Source organism: Neoarius graeffei, chromosome 21 (genome assembly GCF_027579695.1).
Source record: "Neoarius graeffei isolate fNeoGra1 chromosome 21, fNeoGra1.pri, whole genome shotgun sequence".
Taxonomy (NCBI): Eukaryota; Metazoa; Chordata; class Actinopteri; order Siluriformes; family Ariidae; genus Neoarius; species Neoarius graeffei.
This window is the reverse complement of record NC_083589.1, coordinates 24,695,465-24,709,300: the sequence shown is the minus strand read 5'-3', so window position 1 is coordinate 24,709,300 and position 13,836 is coordinate 24,695,465. Positions and strand designations below refer to the sequence as shown.

The window sequence follows — 13,836 nt, the reverse complement described above, 5'->3', positions numbered from 1 at the left end:
CTTCTCGCCGATAGATTAGCTTCACACAGGCGTCTTCTAATTGTCACAGTACTCACAGGTAACTTCAGACCGTCTCTGATCACCCTGGAGCTGATCATTGGCTGAGTCTTTGGCATTCTGGCTATTCTTCGATCCATTCGAATGGTAGTCTTCTGTTTTCTTCCACGTCTCTCTGGCTTTGCTGTCCATTTTAAAGCACTGGAGATCATTTTAGCTGAGCAGCCCATCATTTTCTGCACTTCTTTACAGTATACGCTTTACCTCTCCAATCAACGTTTTAATCAAAGCACGCTGTTCTTCTGAACAATGTCTGGAACGACCCATGTTTCTCAGGTTTTCAGAGAGAAATGCATGTACAACATGTGCCGGCTTCATCCTTAAATTCGGGCCACCTGACTGACATCTGTTTTTTCACAGAATGAATGACCTCACTAATTAAACTCCACACTGCTATTATTTTGAACACGTCCCTTTCACTTAATTATTCGATTACACAGACTCAGGAGCATGCATATCATGAATGTTGGGTCTGTTGGTTTTCTATGACTCTACTACACCTACTGGTAAATTATTTGCCATGTAGTAATATAATTTCCACCAAAAACAGTGACTGATCTGGTTAGTCGTGTTGGACTGCTATTATTTTGAACACAAGTGTATGACTGGAAATTATTTTTGTATTTTGATACTGAATGAAGAAATGGGTTGTTCTATAAGGCATAAGTTTTCAGATCTAAATAGGCTTATGAAAGTGTGTTCCATAGCAGTAGGCAAATAATATATGAGGGGGAAGTCATTTTTGTGCCAGATATTGGATGAGAAAAGAATGAGTGTGAATTTCCTATTTCAGGAATTAATATGTTAATACCAAATATGAAGAAAGATTTTACAAAGAACAATGTCTTTTTGTTTGTTTTCAACCTTTGAGGTGTTGAAAATTTATTACTGAAAATCTGGCAGAATGTTCTTTTAAAGAAAAGATAAAAAGAAAATAGTCTTTGTGTGTGCTGGGAAGTGGTTTGAAAAAATGAAATCGGGGCGGCACGGTGGTGTAGTGGTTAGCGCTGTCGCCTCACAGCAAGAAGGTCCGGGTTCGAGCCCCGTGGCCGGCGAGGGCCTTTCTGTGCGGAGTTTGCATGTTCTCCCCGTGTCCGCGTGGGTTTCCTCCGGGTGCTCCGGTTTCCCCCACAGTCCAAAGACATGCAGGTTAGGTTAACTGGTGACTCTAAATTGACCGTAGGTGTGAATGTGAGTGTGAATGGTTGTCTGTGTCTATGTGTCAGCCCTGTGATGACCTGGCGACTTGTCCAGGGTGTACCCCGCCTTTCGCCCGTAGTCAGCTGGGATAGGCTCCAGCTTGCCTGCGACCCTGTAGAACAGGATAAAGCGGCTACAGATAATGAGATGAGAGAGATGAGAAATTGGAAGGTCATACTCCATGGAAAATTGGAATCGGCCCAAAAAATTGCAATCTGTGCATCTCTAGTCTCAGATACCAACATTTTGAGGGTCATCCGGTCAAGGTCACTAAAAAGGTCAAAATAGTTTTTTTCACGATATCTTCCTTCATATTCATTCAGGCGTGTTCCGGCTGGCTGAGAGCGGTACGGCGTGTTCCGGCTGGCTGAGAGCGGTACGGCGTGTTCCGGCTGGCTGAGAGCGGTACGGCGTGTTCCGGCTGGCTGAGAGCGGTACGGCGTGTTCCGGCTGGCTGAGAGCGGTACGGCGTGTTCCGGCTGGCTGAGAGCGGTACGGTATGCAAATGAGAATCAGAATCATGTTTATTGGTCAAGTATAAAGGTCAAAATCAAAGTCACCAAAAAGGTCAAAATCATTTTTTCATATCATCTTCCTTCATATTCATCATAAGTGCTACCGGGCGAGGTTTGTTTTGTCTGGCAACACTTGTTTAATATATATTTAACACAGCAAAGGAGAACACTGAAAGTCTCATTTCAAAAATTAGTAAATTTTTTAACATTTTATTTTAAGATGAAGTACCAAAGTTTACATCAAATCAGCTGCATCAGGTCAGTTTGTAATTAAATTTATATTTTAAAAAATGATTTAAAAAAAAAAAAAATCACAATATTTCACGAAATTATAGACAAATTTATCACGATATTAATATTATCATCAGCTCGCCCAGCCGTATCTCCAGGGGTCTGAAGTACCTTCTAACTCACAGTGATGGAAACTCCAAGAAGATTTTTCTCATTAATTTTAAGTAGCTAATGTCACAGGCGATATACCTGTTTTAGAATGACCGTTACTATGCCGATAAATCATCAAGATAAAAAGTGTTTCTCTGATTGGAATGTTTAGAAATTCCCTGATGCCATTAACTGTCAATTATTCTGAAGAGTTTATAAAATAAATCGGCTGGATTCAGCCGTGTCCCTTTATCCGTAAAAACGTAAACGGAGATGCATGATCTAAGTGGGTGTGGTCAGCGGGAGGGAAGATGAAGGCCCGTCAGTGTTCTTGAGATGTGAGGTGCTTCCTGACGTCGCAGTAAGTGGGTGTTATCGAGGGAACAGTAACGCTGGTTGTGGCGATTCGTGCTTTATTAACGGTCAGGACGCCTGAAAGCGGTTCACTTACTTCAGCTGGGAGGTGATGAAGTTTCCAGAGGGGAATGTCGGAGCAGCGTAGCCATTCATTTTGGACTTCGGAGAAGGGGGTCAGCAACTACAACAAAGGACAGGAAAGCACTTTCATTAAACACAGTTTAATTCCATCAAGCCACAAAGACTGGTGAGATTAAGCTTAAGTGTTTTGAGCTGATCCCATTACATGCCTCACAAGCACAGGACATGAAGTTCTAGAGGAGGGGGAAAGTGAAAACATACTGCACCTCTGCTCCAGAGATAACTTTGACATTTTCACTCTTATCACTAAAGTGGATACTTTAAAAGATGGACCATGGTAGAGTCGAGCAAGGAGTTCCTGGACCAGCTCTCTCACGTTTTAGTGAATTACAAAAGATAAGAATTTTTTTTTTTTTTTTTTTTATCAGAGATTGAAAATGCTGAACATATCGTTTCTAGTATGTGACCAATATAAAGTAAAGGTCAAAGGTCCCCCATTACTCGACCTGAACAAACAACAATTCAAACAAATGCACTTTCACCACTCACATTATTTCCATATCCGCGACTGTTCCCACGTACTTATCTCCCTCAAGAGCTCGAATACATTACTCTCCATGAGAAACAGTGAGAGAGCTCTGGGTCAGGAGAAGAAACCGCTCCAAGATGTACGTGTATAGATACATTCAGTACATGTCTATTTTTTATTATAATAATAATAATAATAATAATAATACCACCACATTCACTGGATATGAGCAATCGCACGCTCTGATTGGCTACTCTACTACTAGGATATCAGCTCATATACTGTGAGGAAAGAAAAACAAAATGGCGGAACGTGTCACTGAACCAACTGAGGAGAAAATAAAAACTCCTCGAAACCACAGAAAATACCAAAAAAAAAAGCAACAAAAGTATTTGATTGTAAGAACACGTCTTTTTTTATTTTTCAAGAATTATTAGTATTACTGCATTTTTCCATAAATTGCTCCTGTCATTTTGCAGGTTTGTTTACATTCTAAGCGGAAATTATTTCGTTGGGCGTTTTGTATAAAGTCCTTATTTATCAAATTTGCAAAAAATAAAAATAAAAATGCTCGGTTTCTCGAAATACAGCGAATGTGGAGAGAATAAAACAGTTATTCCACTCAATCTTATCGTACACGGCTTATAGCCATCAGCTCACGTACGACTCAGTTTTGTGGAATAACTTAAATAATTATTTATGCATGTTATATAAGGAACAAGTCAAGACATGTTGAGCTCATTCTCATCTCATTATCTCTAGCCGCTTTATCCTGTTCTACAGGGTCGCAGGCAAGCTGGAGCCTATCCCAGCTGACTACGGGCGAAAGGCGGGGTACACCCTGGACAAGTCGCCAGGTCATCACAGGGCTGACACATAGACACAGACAACCATTCACACTCACATTCACACCTACGGTCAATTTAGAGTCACCAGTTAACCTAACCTGCATGTCTTTGGACTGTGGGGGAAACCGGAGCACCCGGAGGAAACCCACGCGGACACGGGGAGAACATGCAGACTCCGCACAGAAAGGCCCTCGCCGGCCACGGGGCTCGAACCCGGACCTTCTTGCTGTGAGGCGACAGCGTGAACCACTACACCACCGTGCAACCCCACATGTTGAGCTGTTTTCAGAAAATAATCTACCCTGAAGTTACTGTGCAATAAGATGGCATCCTGAAGGGTTTCATTCGTCTTACGCCACAGCAAACTGCCGACCATTACAATTTTTAAATTTATTAAAAAACAAGGTCATGCTTTTGTCAAAGTAAAGTCAAAGTCCCTCTCACACCAGAATCTGGTCTTTCCAGGCAGACTCCTGTCCCAGTACTAACCAACTCTTTAAGGTGTATGGGTGCGGCACCAATCTCAGTTTCCACAGCCCTTGGCCTCTCGCCAATACAGCTAGGGTTACAGTGGGGGACGGGTCCGCTGGTAACTGCGAGAGTTTGACTTCTCCACTCGCATCTGTATTGCAATGTGCCTTGCCAGATGGCAGCAAGTACCATTTTTATGATGGTCATTGGTATGATGGTGGTGTAGTGGTTAGTGCTGTCACCTCACAGCGAGAAGGTTCCGGGTTTGAACCCAGCGGCCGGCGAGGGCCTTTCTGTGCGGAGTTTGCATGTTCTCCCCGTGTCTGCGTGGGTTTCCTCCGGGTGCTCCGGTTTCCCCCACAGTCCAAAGACATGCAGGTTAGGTTAACTGGTGACTCTAAATTGAGCGTAGGTGTGAATGTGAGTGTGAATGGTTGTCTGTGTCTATGTGTCAGCCCTGTGATGACCTGGCGACTTGTCCAGGGTGTACCCCGCCTTTCGCCCGTAGTCAGCTGGGATAGGCTCCAGCTTGCCTGCGACCCTGTAGAACAGGATAAAGCGGCTACAGATAATGAGATGAGATGTATTTTTGTGATAAATCCATATTATACTGAGCGTATTTCCCGCATTAATCAATACAAAGTACTTTGTGTCTGCTGGATCTTTCAGTTCTTTTTAAATCAAGGCTGAATACTTTCTTCTTTGCCGCTGCCTTTTATTAAATCACATTTGAGACTTTTAATTTCATTTCTTTCAGCGCAACCGCAATGCATGATGGGATATATTGCTTTGGTTAGTGACCATCGTTGTACACTACTTTTCGTGATGCATTGTGGGATACTTTGAGTGCACTATATAGGGTGTAAATAATCCTCACTAAGGTTTCGGACAGCACTACAAAATGGCGTCCTCACTACATAGTGAGTAGGGAGCGATTTCGGCCACAGGGCGACATCTGCCAACGCTGTCAAAAGACTCACGCGCCCGCTTTCGAATGCTGACGTAATCAAGCCGGAAGTTTTGTTTGTTTTGACAGCGATCAGGAAAGTTTGAAAAAAGTAGGCAGTAATCGTCATTTAAACTCGTTTTTGTGCAACATTTCGTTTGGAAAACAGTTTTCAAAATGGCGGCACTGACACCTGGCTGACACTTCTTCACGTTTCGAAGTCTCGCACAAGTCTCGTGAAGATCGCATGGATAAGCGACACCTGCCGTGGACCAAACGAACTACATTCAACACGGCTAAAAACCCAATAGGCCGATAAGTATAATATTTAATTGCAATTAGTTGCCAATACGAGTCACGATATAAGGTTACTAAAACCGAAAACGTAACTGAATAACACATTAATTAAGAAATAAAGCAAGTTTAAAAATGACTTCAGGTCTCCTTTAACACTTACACCTTTATAAGCCCATTGCTTTAATATTGACTTATGAGGTCATAAGTGCTATGACGCCTTTTAGCTTTTTTCAGTAGTGTGAGCACGCATAGTTACATCGACGTAGCTTATGTAGTTTCTGAGAATACTTGTCCAGATTGCGACCACTTGTACAAAGTCCAATAGCATAAATTAAGGGCCATAACTCTGAAAAAAATTTCTCGTAAAATAATTTTCGAACTCACCTTAGACCATGAATAGTAATAGGAGCATGCAAAGTTTCATTGATGTAGCTTATGTACCGTAGTTTCTGAGAAAACTTGTCCAGATTGAAACGGACGGACTCCATTCCTATATCCCCCTGTGCACTTCGTGGCGGGGGATAAAAATGGTACCTAGAGTGCCATCTGTTGAGGCCACAATACAGATGCGAGTAGGAAGTCAAGCTCTCGCAGTTACCAGAGGACCCGCCCCTCACCGTAACCCTAGCTATCTAACAGGCGAGCGGCCGGGGGCTACAGAAACCGAGATTAGCGCCGCACCCACATGCCTCAAACAGCATGGACAGGAGACTGCCTGGGAAGACCAGGTCCTGGTGTGGGAGGGACTTTGACTTGATAATTACGCAGATTATTATTTAAAAAATAATTTATTTCAAACTTCAAAAGAGTGATGACCTGGCGACTTGTCCAGGGTGTACCCCGCCTTTCGCCCGTAGTCAGCTGGGATAGGCTCCAGCTTGCCTGCGACCCTGTAGAAGGATAAAGCGGCTAGAGATAATGAGATGAGACTTCAAAAGCAGCATGGAAACGTAATAAACGGTGTGGCGCAGACTTGTATCACTTATCTACGGCGACACGTAAAATACTTTGTTTGAAATCGATAAAATAAACCATAACTCCACCTTACCTTTGAATAGTTTTAGACCAAACGTCGTCGCATCTTTAGTGCTTTTATTTTAAGAACAGCATTTTCTTTCACCAGTTCTAATTCTCCCTCATTTACAGTGACGAAGCGACTGACCGCCATTTTGCCGAGTCACTCGAGGCGATTGGTTGAGAAATTTGGACTATTTCTCGATAATCTGTGCACTTGATTTTCCATATACGAAATATACAATTTCTCGCTATAACGTAATAAATTATCATCATCATTATAACAAAACATCATGTTATTGCAATAATTGACAGTGAGGCTGTAATGTGAAACTCATGATTGAATGAGGGAGGAAACAGTCTGTGAGGAACTGATCAACTGAGGAATACGGCTCGTTTACACGACTTCATTAAGTTGTACAGTCAAACCTCGGGTAACGAACGTCCCTATTCACAAACAAATCGGGCTACGAACACCATTTCCGAACAAATTTTGCTTCGATTCGCGAACGATGCTTCGATGCACGAACGCGCAAACTGGCAGGTTTCTGCACCACGTGAGGCATATGGTAGCATCAGTTGTACTCAAGGTGGCGTGCTGTGAACATTGTTCGTCATTGCGTTGTGTTGATACGATTTCTTTTTTGCTTTTTGCATTAAATTAACCCTCATTATGCCTCCCAAGATAGTGAAAAGTGATGGTGCTGTTAAGAAGCCTAAACATATTACTGTTGAAACGAAGGTACTCCTTCGAGGGAGTAGTCTTCCTCCTCCTCCTCCTCCTCCTCCATCCACGTGTGCCAGCAACGATCAACCAGAAAGGTAAAGTGTACTGTACAATTGTTTTAATTCCTTTCTGTATTTTTCCCCACACATAAACCCATAAAAAGTGAGCGGATTAATTGGATTTACATTAATTTCAATGGGAAAAATTAATTCGGTTCGCGAACGGAGTCAAAGAACGAATTAAGTTCGTAACCCGAGGTACCACTGTACTTCCATCCGAGACAAACTCGTCTCCTTATAATGTGAACGTTTCATGTTATAACGGTATAAAGTCTGATCTTCACAACACATGTTTGTGGAAGTGTATCACAGCACGAACAAAGAAGATTTCTGAGGACCTCAGAAAAAGCGTTGTTGATGCTCATCAGGCTGGAAAAGGTTAGAAAACCATCTCTAAAGAGTTTGGACTCCACCAATCCACAGTCAGACAGATTGTGTACAAATGGAGGAAATTCAAGACCATTGTTACCCTCCCCAGGAGTGGTCGACCAACAAAGATCACTCCAAGAGCAAGGCGTGTAACAGTCAGCGAGGTCACAAAGGACCCCAGGGTAACTTCTAAGCAACTGAAGGCCTCTCTCACATTGGCTAATGTTCATGAGTCCACCATCAGGAGAACACTGAACAACAACGGTGTGCATGGCAGGGTTGCAAGAAGAAAGCCACTGCTCTCCAAAAAGAACATGGCTGCTTGTCTGCAGTTTGCTAAAGATCACATGGACAATCCCCCAAGCCGGTGTGCAGGACTGATCAACAGTTACCAGAAACGTTTAGTTGCAGTTATTGCTGCACAAGGGGGTCACACCAGATACTGAAAACAAAGGTTCACACATTTTTGCCACTCACAGATATGTAATATTGGGTCATTTCTCCATTTGTTTAACTGGGTTCTCTTTATCTACTTTTCGGACTTGTGTGAAAATCTGATGATGTTTTAGGGTCATATTTATGCAGAAATACAGAAAATTCTCAAGGGTTCACAAACTTTCAAGCACCACTGTAATTAACCGCACACCCTTCTGATATTCTAATCTAATCTAAAATTCAAATCAGTCGAGCACATCATCGTTTATTACTGGAGTTTTGTGGAAATCTTAATTTGATGCTAAAGCGGCGTCTCTGTATAAATGAGGTGAAGCAGGATTAATCTAGTCTCTGCTCTGAAGCGGCGCTGAAGCGTGGCGACGTCTCACGCTGCCTGTATCCAGGTCAGGAAGATCAGCTTAGACGAGAGGACCAGGACTGTAGCTTTAATACGGTGGCCTGAGGAACAGAACTGCAGTGCCACAGGGAGGCGAGAGGACGTACACGATGGCTAATTATAACCTGAAGGAATCGGGGTCAGATCCTGTCAATCCCACCAGACTAAAGCGTCCTTCCTGAAGCTATGATGGGAAGTGATGTATGATTGAGAGGTGGAGAGGAGAACTCGATTACATTCTCACCTCAGAGAAAACCCTAAGGTTTTAACGCAATGTAAGGTTTTATATCGGCCAGAGAGTTTCATCCGTCCAAACGTCACAAATTAAACGAGAGCGAGGCAAAGGGGAACGGCTTGTTTTTAAATTATACATCGTATATTGCAAATCGGTGTCTCAAAAGTGTTTCTAATAATACTTCCTTTTCTAAGATAACAAACCAAATAAATATTTTTAATATTTATCCTATTTGGTATTAAACCTATCCACAGGCTATTTTTCCAATCTATTTATTTAGACTTGCAGTGTGTTCTCCCTGGAGCAGAAAACTGCACACAAAATGGTGGACCAGCCCTCTCCGTGACCTTACGCCGACTCTGCATCTGTATTTATTTACTCGCAAGTTTTCATTCTTCTTCCAGCGCCGCTTTTGTTCTCTTGAAATAGACACAGAATCCATTTTGTACTGCCGGCTGCCTTTTATGTCGAAAGGTCATGACCTAGAGTGAGATTATTTGCAGAAATGCTAGGGCGGGTATACGATACTCAAGGAGGAAACTGTTTTGTTGGTTTTTTTAAATCATCATTATTATTATTCCATGTGACTTCATTGGGTTTTTTTTGTTCTTTTTAAAAGAATCAGATATATGTTTTGCGTCTGATATGTGAAACAATCATCTCTGCCCGCTTGTCTAAACACGGCCGCTAGCCGGTCGCTTGATGTTGATTTTAACTGAAGAGGCCGTTAGGCTCGAGTGCATTGGGCTCAGAGCGGATTAGCAGACGTGAGATTCAAACAGACATCAGATACTGTAGATATTCAATATAGCGCTACGTTGGTACCGTACGCATGTGCAGTGTTAGATATGTGCACGGGTGCTTTAAATCAGAGCGAAACTAGAAGAATACACCGTAGAGTTCATACCTCCACCAAGCCACATGTATCAATCAACATCAAAATCAAGTCATTTGAACCTGGGAGAATACTGAAGCTGTACACCAAATTTCATCCAAATCCGTTCACTGCTTTTTGAGTTATGTTGGGAATAGGCAAACAAACCGAAGCAAAAACACAACCTCCTCCAACAAAGTTGGCAGAGGTAACAACTGTTGTTTGGCAAATGGTCGTAGTGATAGATTTAAAAAACAAACAGAAAACCAAAGTTCAACAAGCAACGTCAAATCAACATGGCCTCTCTCAGCATGAACAGTAAACATAGAGGCACTTCTTTCCTTTCAATGCATTATACATACATATTATTTGCCAGCTGGGAGGTCCGTATGGTGAAATACCGTGACCGAGGTCTTGAAAGTACTGAGCGAGGCCCTCTGGGCCGAGGTCAGTATTAAAGGCCGAGGTCACGGTATTTCACCATACGGACCGACCTTAAGCTGGTAAATAATATATTTATTTTTTCTTTACCAAATTCTAACAGAAAACGAGAGCACCCGAAAGGGAAAACCGAGCCGAGCCGCCATTTTGAATCCTCATTCACGGCTGTAATGCAAATAGATTCCTCCTCGGTATACAAGTGCACTTCCATGGCAGGAAAAAAAAAACTACATTTTGCCGCCTATGTAGTCCCCTATTTATACAAAATTGAGTCATTCAGGATTCAGCCATGTTTTTGCTCGGCGTTAGCAACAGTTACAGGTTTTTAGCTTTCTCCTGAAATGTTTTCTTTTATTTCTTCTTCCTCAGGGTAGTAAAACTCGCTTTCGCTGTGAACACTGTCGTTATCGCTATCCATGCTGTAAAATTAATGCTATTCTCCTGAGAAATGCTGGAAAAAATTTATAAGATTTTTGATAATCTTATAAATAAATCTTATAAAAAAAAAAAAGATAAATGTTGACAAATAATGCTACTACGTTTGTTGTTGTGAACGAACGAGTCGCCAGAGGTCCGTAACCGGGGTCCGTACCGTAGGATACAGACCTGTTCGCCAGCCAATCAGAGCGCAGGATTTGGACCGTAAAAAAAAAAAAAAAAACATGTACTGTATTATACAGACAGGGCGGCACGGTGATGTAGTGGTTAGCGCTGTTGCCTCACAGCAAGAAGGTCCGGGTTCGAGCCCCGTGGCCGGCGAGGGCCTTTCTGTGTGGAGTTTGCATGTTCTCCCCGTGTCCGCGTGGGTTTCCTCCGGGTGCTCCGGTTTCCCCCACAGTCCAAAGACATGCAGGTTAGGTTAACTGGTGACTCTAAATTGAGCGTAGGTGTGACTGTGAGTGTGAATGGTTGTCTGTGTCTATGTGTCAGCCCTGTGATGACCTGGCGACTTGTCCAGGGTGTACCCCGCCTTTCGCCCGTAGTCAGCTGGGATAGGCTCCAGCTTGCCTGCGACCCTGTAGAACAGGATAAAGCGGCTAGAGATAATGAGATGAGATTATACAGACACGAGTGTTTTACTGGGAAATACAACGCTCGTATTTTTCATACGAGCTCCATCCGGGATATGGAGAACCAAAACCGTGGCAAATCTCTATATCTTACTCGTGAGGAAATCGATGAATTGGTTTGATAAATTTGGGGACTTGTTTGTGAATGGTGTCGATATAATAAAAAGAAAAATCACATGCTGGCTTGAAGATCTTCTCGTGTTTATCTTCTTGTGTTGAAAAACTCGCATTTTTCAGATGAAATCCATCGCGGACCTGAGTGACAATTAAATTATATTGGCTGGTGTTGAGTGGTCTATCAGATATATTCCATTCAGCGAGTATGATACTGAACCAGTCGAAGAGGAGTATATCTGATATACCACGAAAATAAAACAGCCAATATTATTATTATTATGCGCACACACACTCTTCATATCAGCATTCTCGAAGGCTACGCTAGTTGGTGCTGTTAGCGCGGCAGTGAATTCACCCTCCAGATGTTGTAGTGTTCATCAGTAGCACAGGTTAATGACCGAGAAACTAAGATTTCTGTCTCCGGGCTCTTCTTCCACGCAGCTCGCTACAGTATTTTTCACTCAGACTTAAGTATTCGTTTCCCTCTGTAATTTACTGAGTTACTTTTAAAATCAACATCGACAGCTACACACAACGGAGCAACCTGGCAGCCAAAATTCTCTCAAGTCTTTCCGCTTTTAATGAAGCAAACCTGGCGGCCATGTTTGTTTACAAACTGTCACAGTCACTCACTAGCGTGGAAGTTTTACATCTCCGACGTGTCCCTTTTCCAGTTTTTTGATGTCTGTTGGTATGTTTTTCTCTTGTAAATACGCGTGAAGAATATTTAATGAAGTCTTGGTAGTCTTTCGAGTGTTTAACGTGTCTTTAGTTTCAGTTTATTTATTAAGTGACTAAACCTAGCACTGGATTAGCCTCGTCTTCTCTCTCTCCCGGCCGACAAAGAAATGTGCGCCTGCGCAGCAGAAAAGTTGCCATTGGATCTTCGTATAAGCTTTGATGTGTGACGTTGTGTTGTTTTGACAATGTGCAATATTATAACAATACTGCATGCTCATTCTCCATTGGGGAGAGTGGTATAATACATGGAGGATAAGCGAAATGATATTACATGCCATCAGTAGACCCGCTAGAAGGGAATAGAACACGTTTTTATTCCGTGGAAAAAAAAAAGGTGTCCTGGGTGTATAATAATTAAATAAATATTGGCTGGTGTTGAATGGTATATCAGATATATTCCATTCAGTTACGGTAGTAGGAAACTGAACGAGTCGAAGACGAGTATATCTGATGTACCACAAAAAAAAGCCAGCCAATATTATTATTATACATTCCTTTTGGGTGTTCAACACGTCTTTCTCTCAAAAGAGAAATCCTCTCAAGATCTTCTGTATTTAACGAAGCAAACCTGGCGGCCATGTTTGTTTACAAATTGTCACGGTTGCTCGCTAGTGCGCAAGTTTTACGTCTCCGACGTGTGACGTCATGTCTTGACAACCATGCAATATCGTAAACCATATTCAACGCTCATTCTCCATTGGGTAGAGTGACGTAATACACGTAGGATAAGCGATATGCTAACAATATCGCATGCTAACAAACCAAATGAATGAAACCTGCTAGAAGGGAACAGAACACGTGTTTTTATTCCATCGAAAAAATGTCCTGCATGTATAATAATTCCCTATATTTCACTGCGATGATGTCACTCCCAGTGTTTTCCTGCTAATTAGACGCGCGGTGTCAAAATGGCGAACTGGTTCCAAATTAAAATTCTTTTGATTCACTTGCATATTTTTTTGTGGATGTGTCCATACAAGATAAGGAACATTACACGGTGGTGCGAAGATATGAAGTTTATCTTCTCGTGTTGAAAAATACATTACTCGTTCACTTATGATATATACATTCACCACTCGGTGATGTACTTCATATCTTCACGCAACCGTGTAATATCGCAAACATCAACTTCAGATGAATCAGCGTACAGATATATTCGCAAACATTGATAAGTCAATACAGATCACTGTTTTGAGGAAAATAGACATCACTCATCACAACTCGCTGCCTATATAGTTACTCAGAAAAGATCCGTCCATGGTTTTTTCTTCCCACTTTATCGCTGGAACACACAGAGGTAAAAAATTACACCGTTCCGAGTTAAGAGTTAAGCCGAATGGCACATTATGCACCTCGGCACATTCACAGATCTCTGTATGAGATCTACCCTGGTGTAACAGTCACGTTTTCCTTTTCTATGGCAGCTTACATAAGAGACGAAACAAATACAGCTCCGGATGTGTAAATGATCAAACAGGGATTCGTGTGACCTGATGAGAGTTGTAATAAAAGCACTTTGCTATTAGACGTAAAACGAAGAACTCCTTGCGTCTCTGGGTGACGGTATATGGACAGGACCTCCCGTCAGTGCCAGTTAATCAGGACGAGTCTCAGAGAGGAGGAGTGGGGGGGGATAAAAAAAAAAAAAAAGAACAGAGTATTAATAAGCAGGGAA

The 13,836-nt window shown here is 42.2% G+C and overlaps 1 protein-coding gene across 9 annotated transcripts in view; it reads right to left on the bottom strand.

The window, feature by feature from the left end:
- Nucleotides 1-13,836, bottom strand: part of eps8a (epidermal growth factor receptor pathway substrate 8a) — a 192,395-nt gene that overhangs the window by 66,275 nt on the left and 112,284 nt on the right. For all 9 annotated transcript variants that reach the window (XM_060902865.1, XM_060902872.1, XM_060902870.1 and 6 more), the window contains exon 2: nucleotides 2,605-2,691. In XM_060902865.1, the coding sequence (XP_060758848.1) occupies nucleotides 2,605-2,663 (59 nt within the window). In that variant the 5' untranslated portion in view covers nucleotides 2,664-2,691. The remainder of the gene's footprint in view (nucleotides 1-2,604; nucleotides 2,692-13,836) is intronic.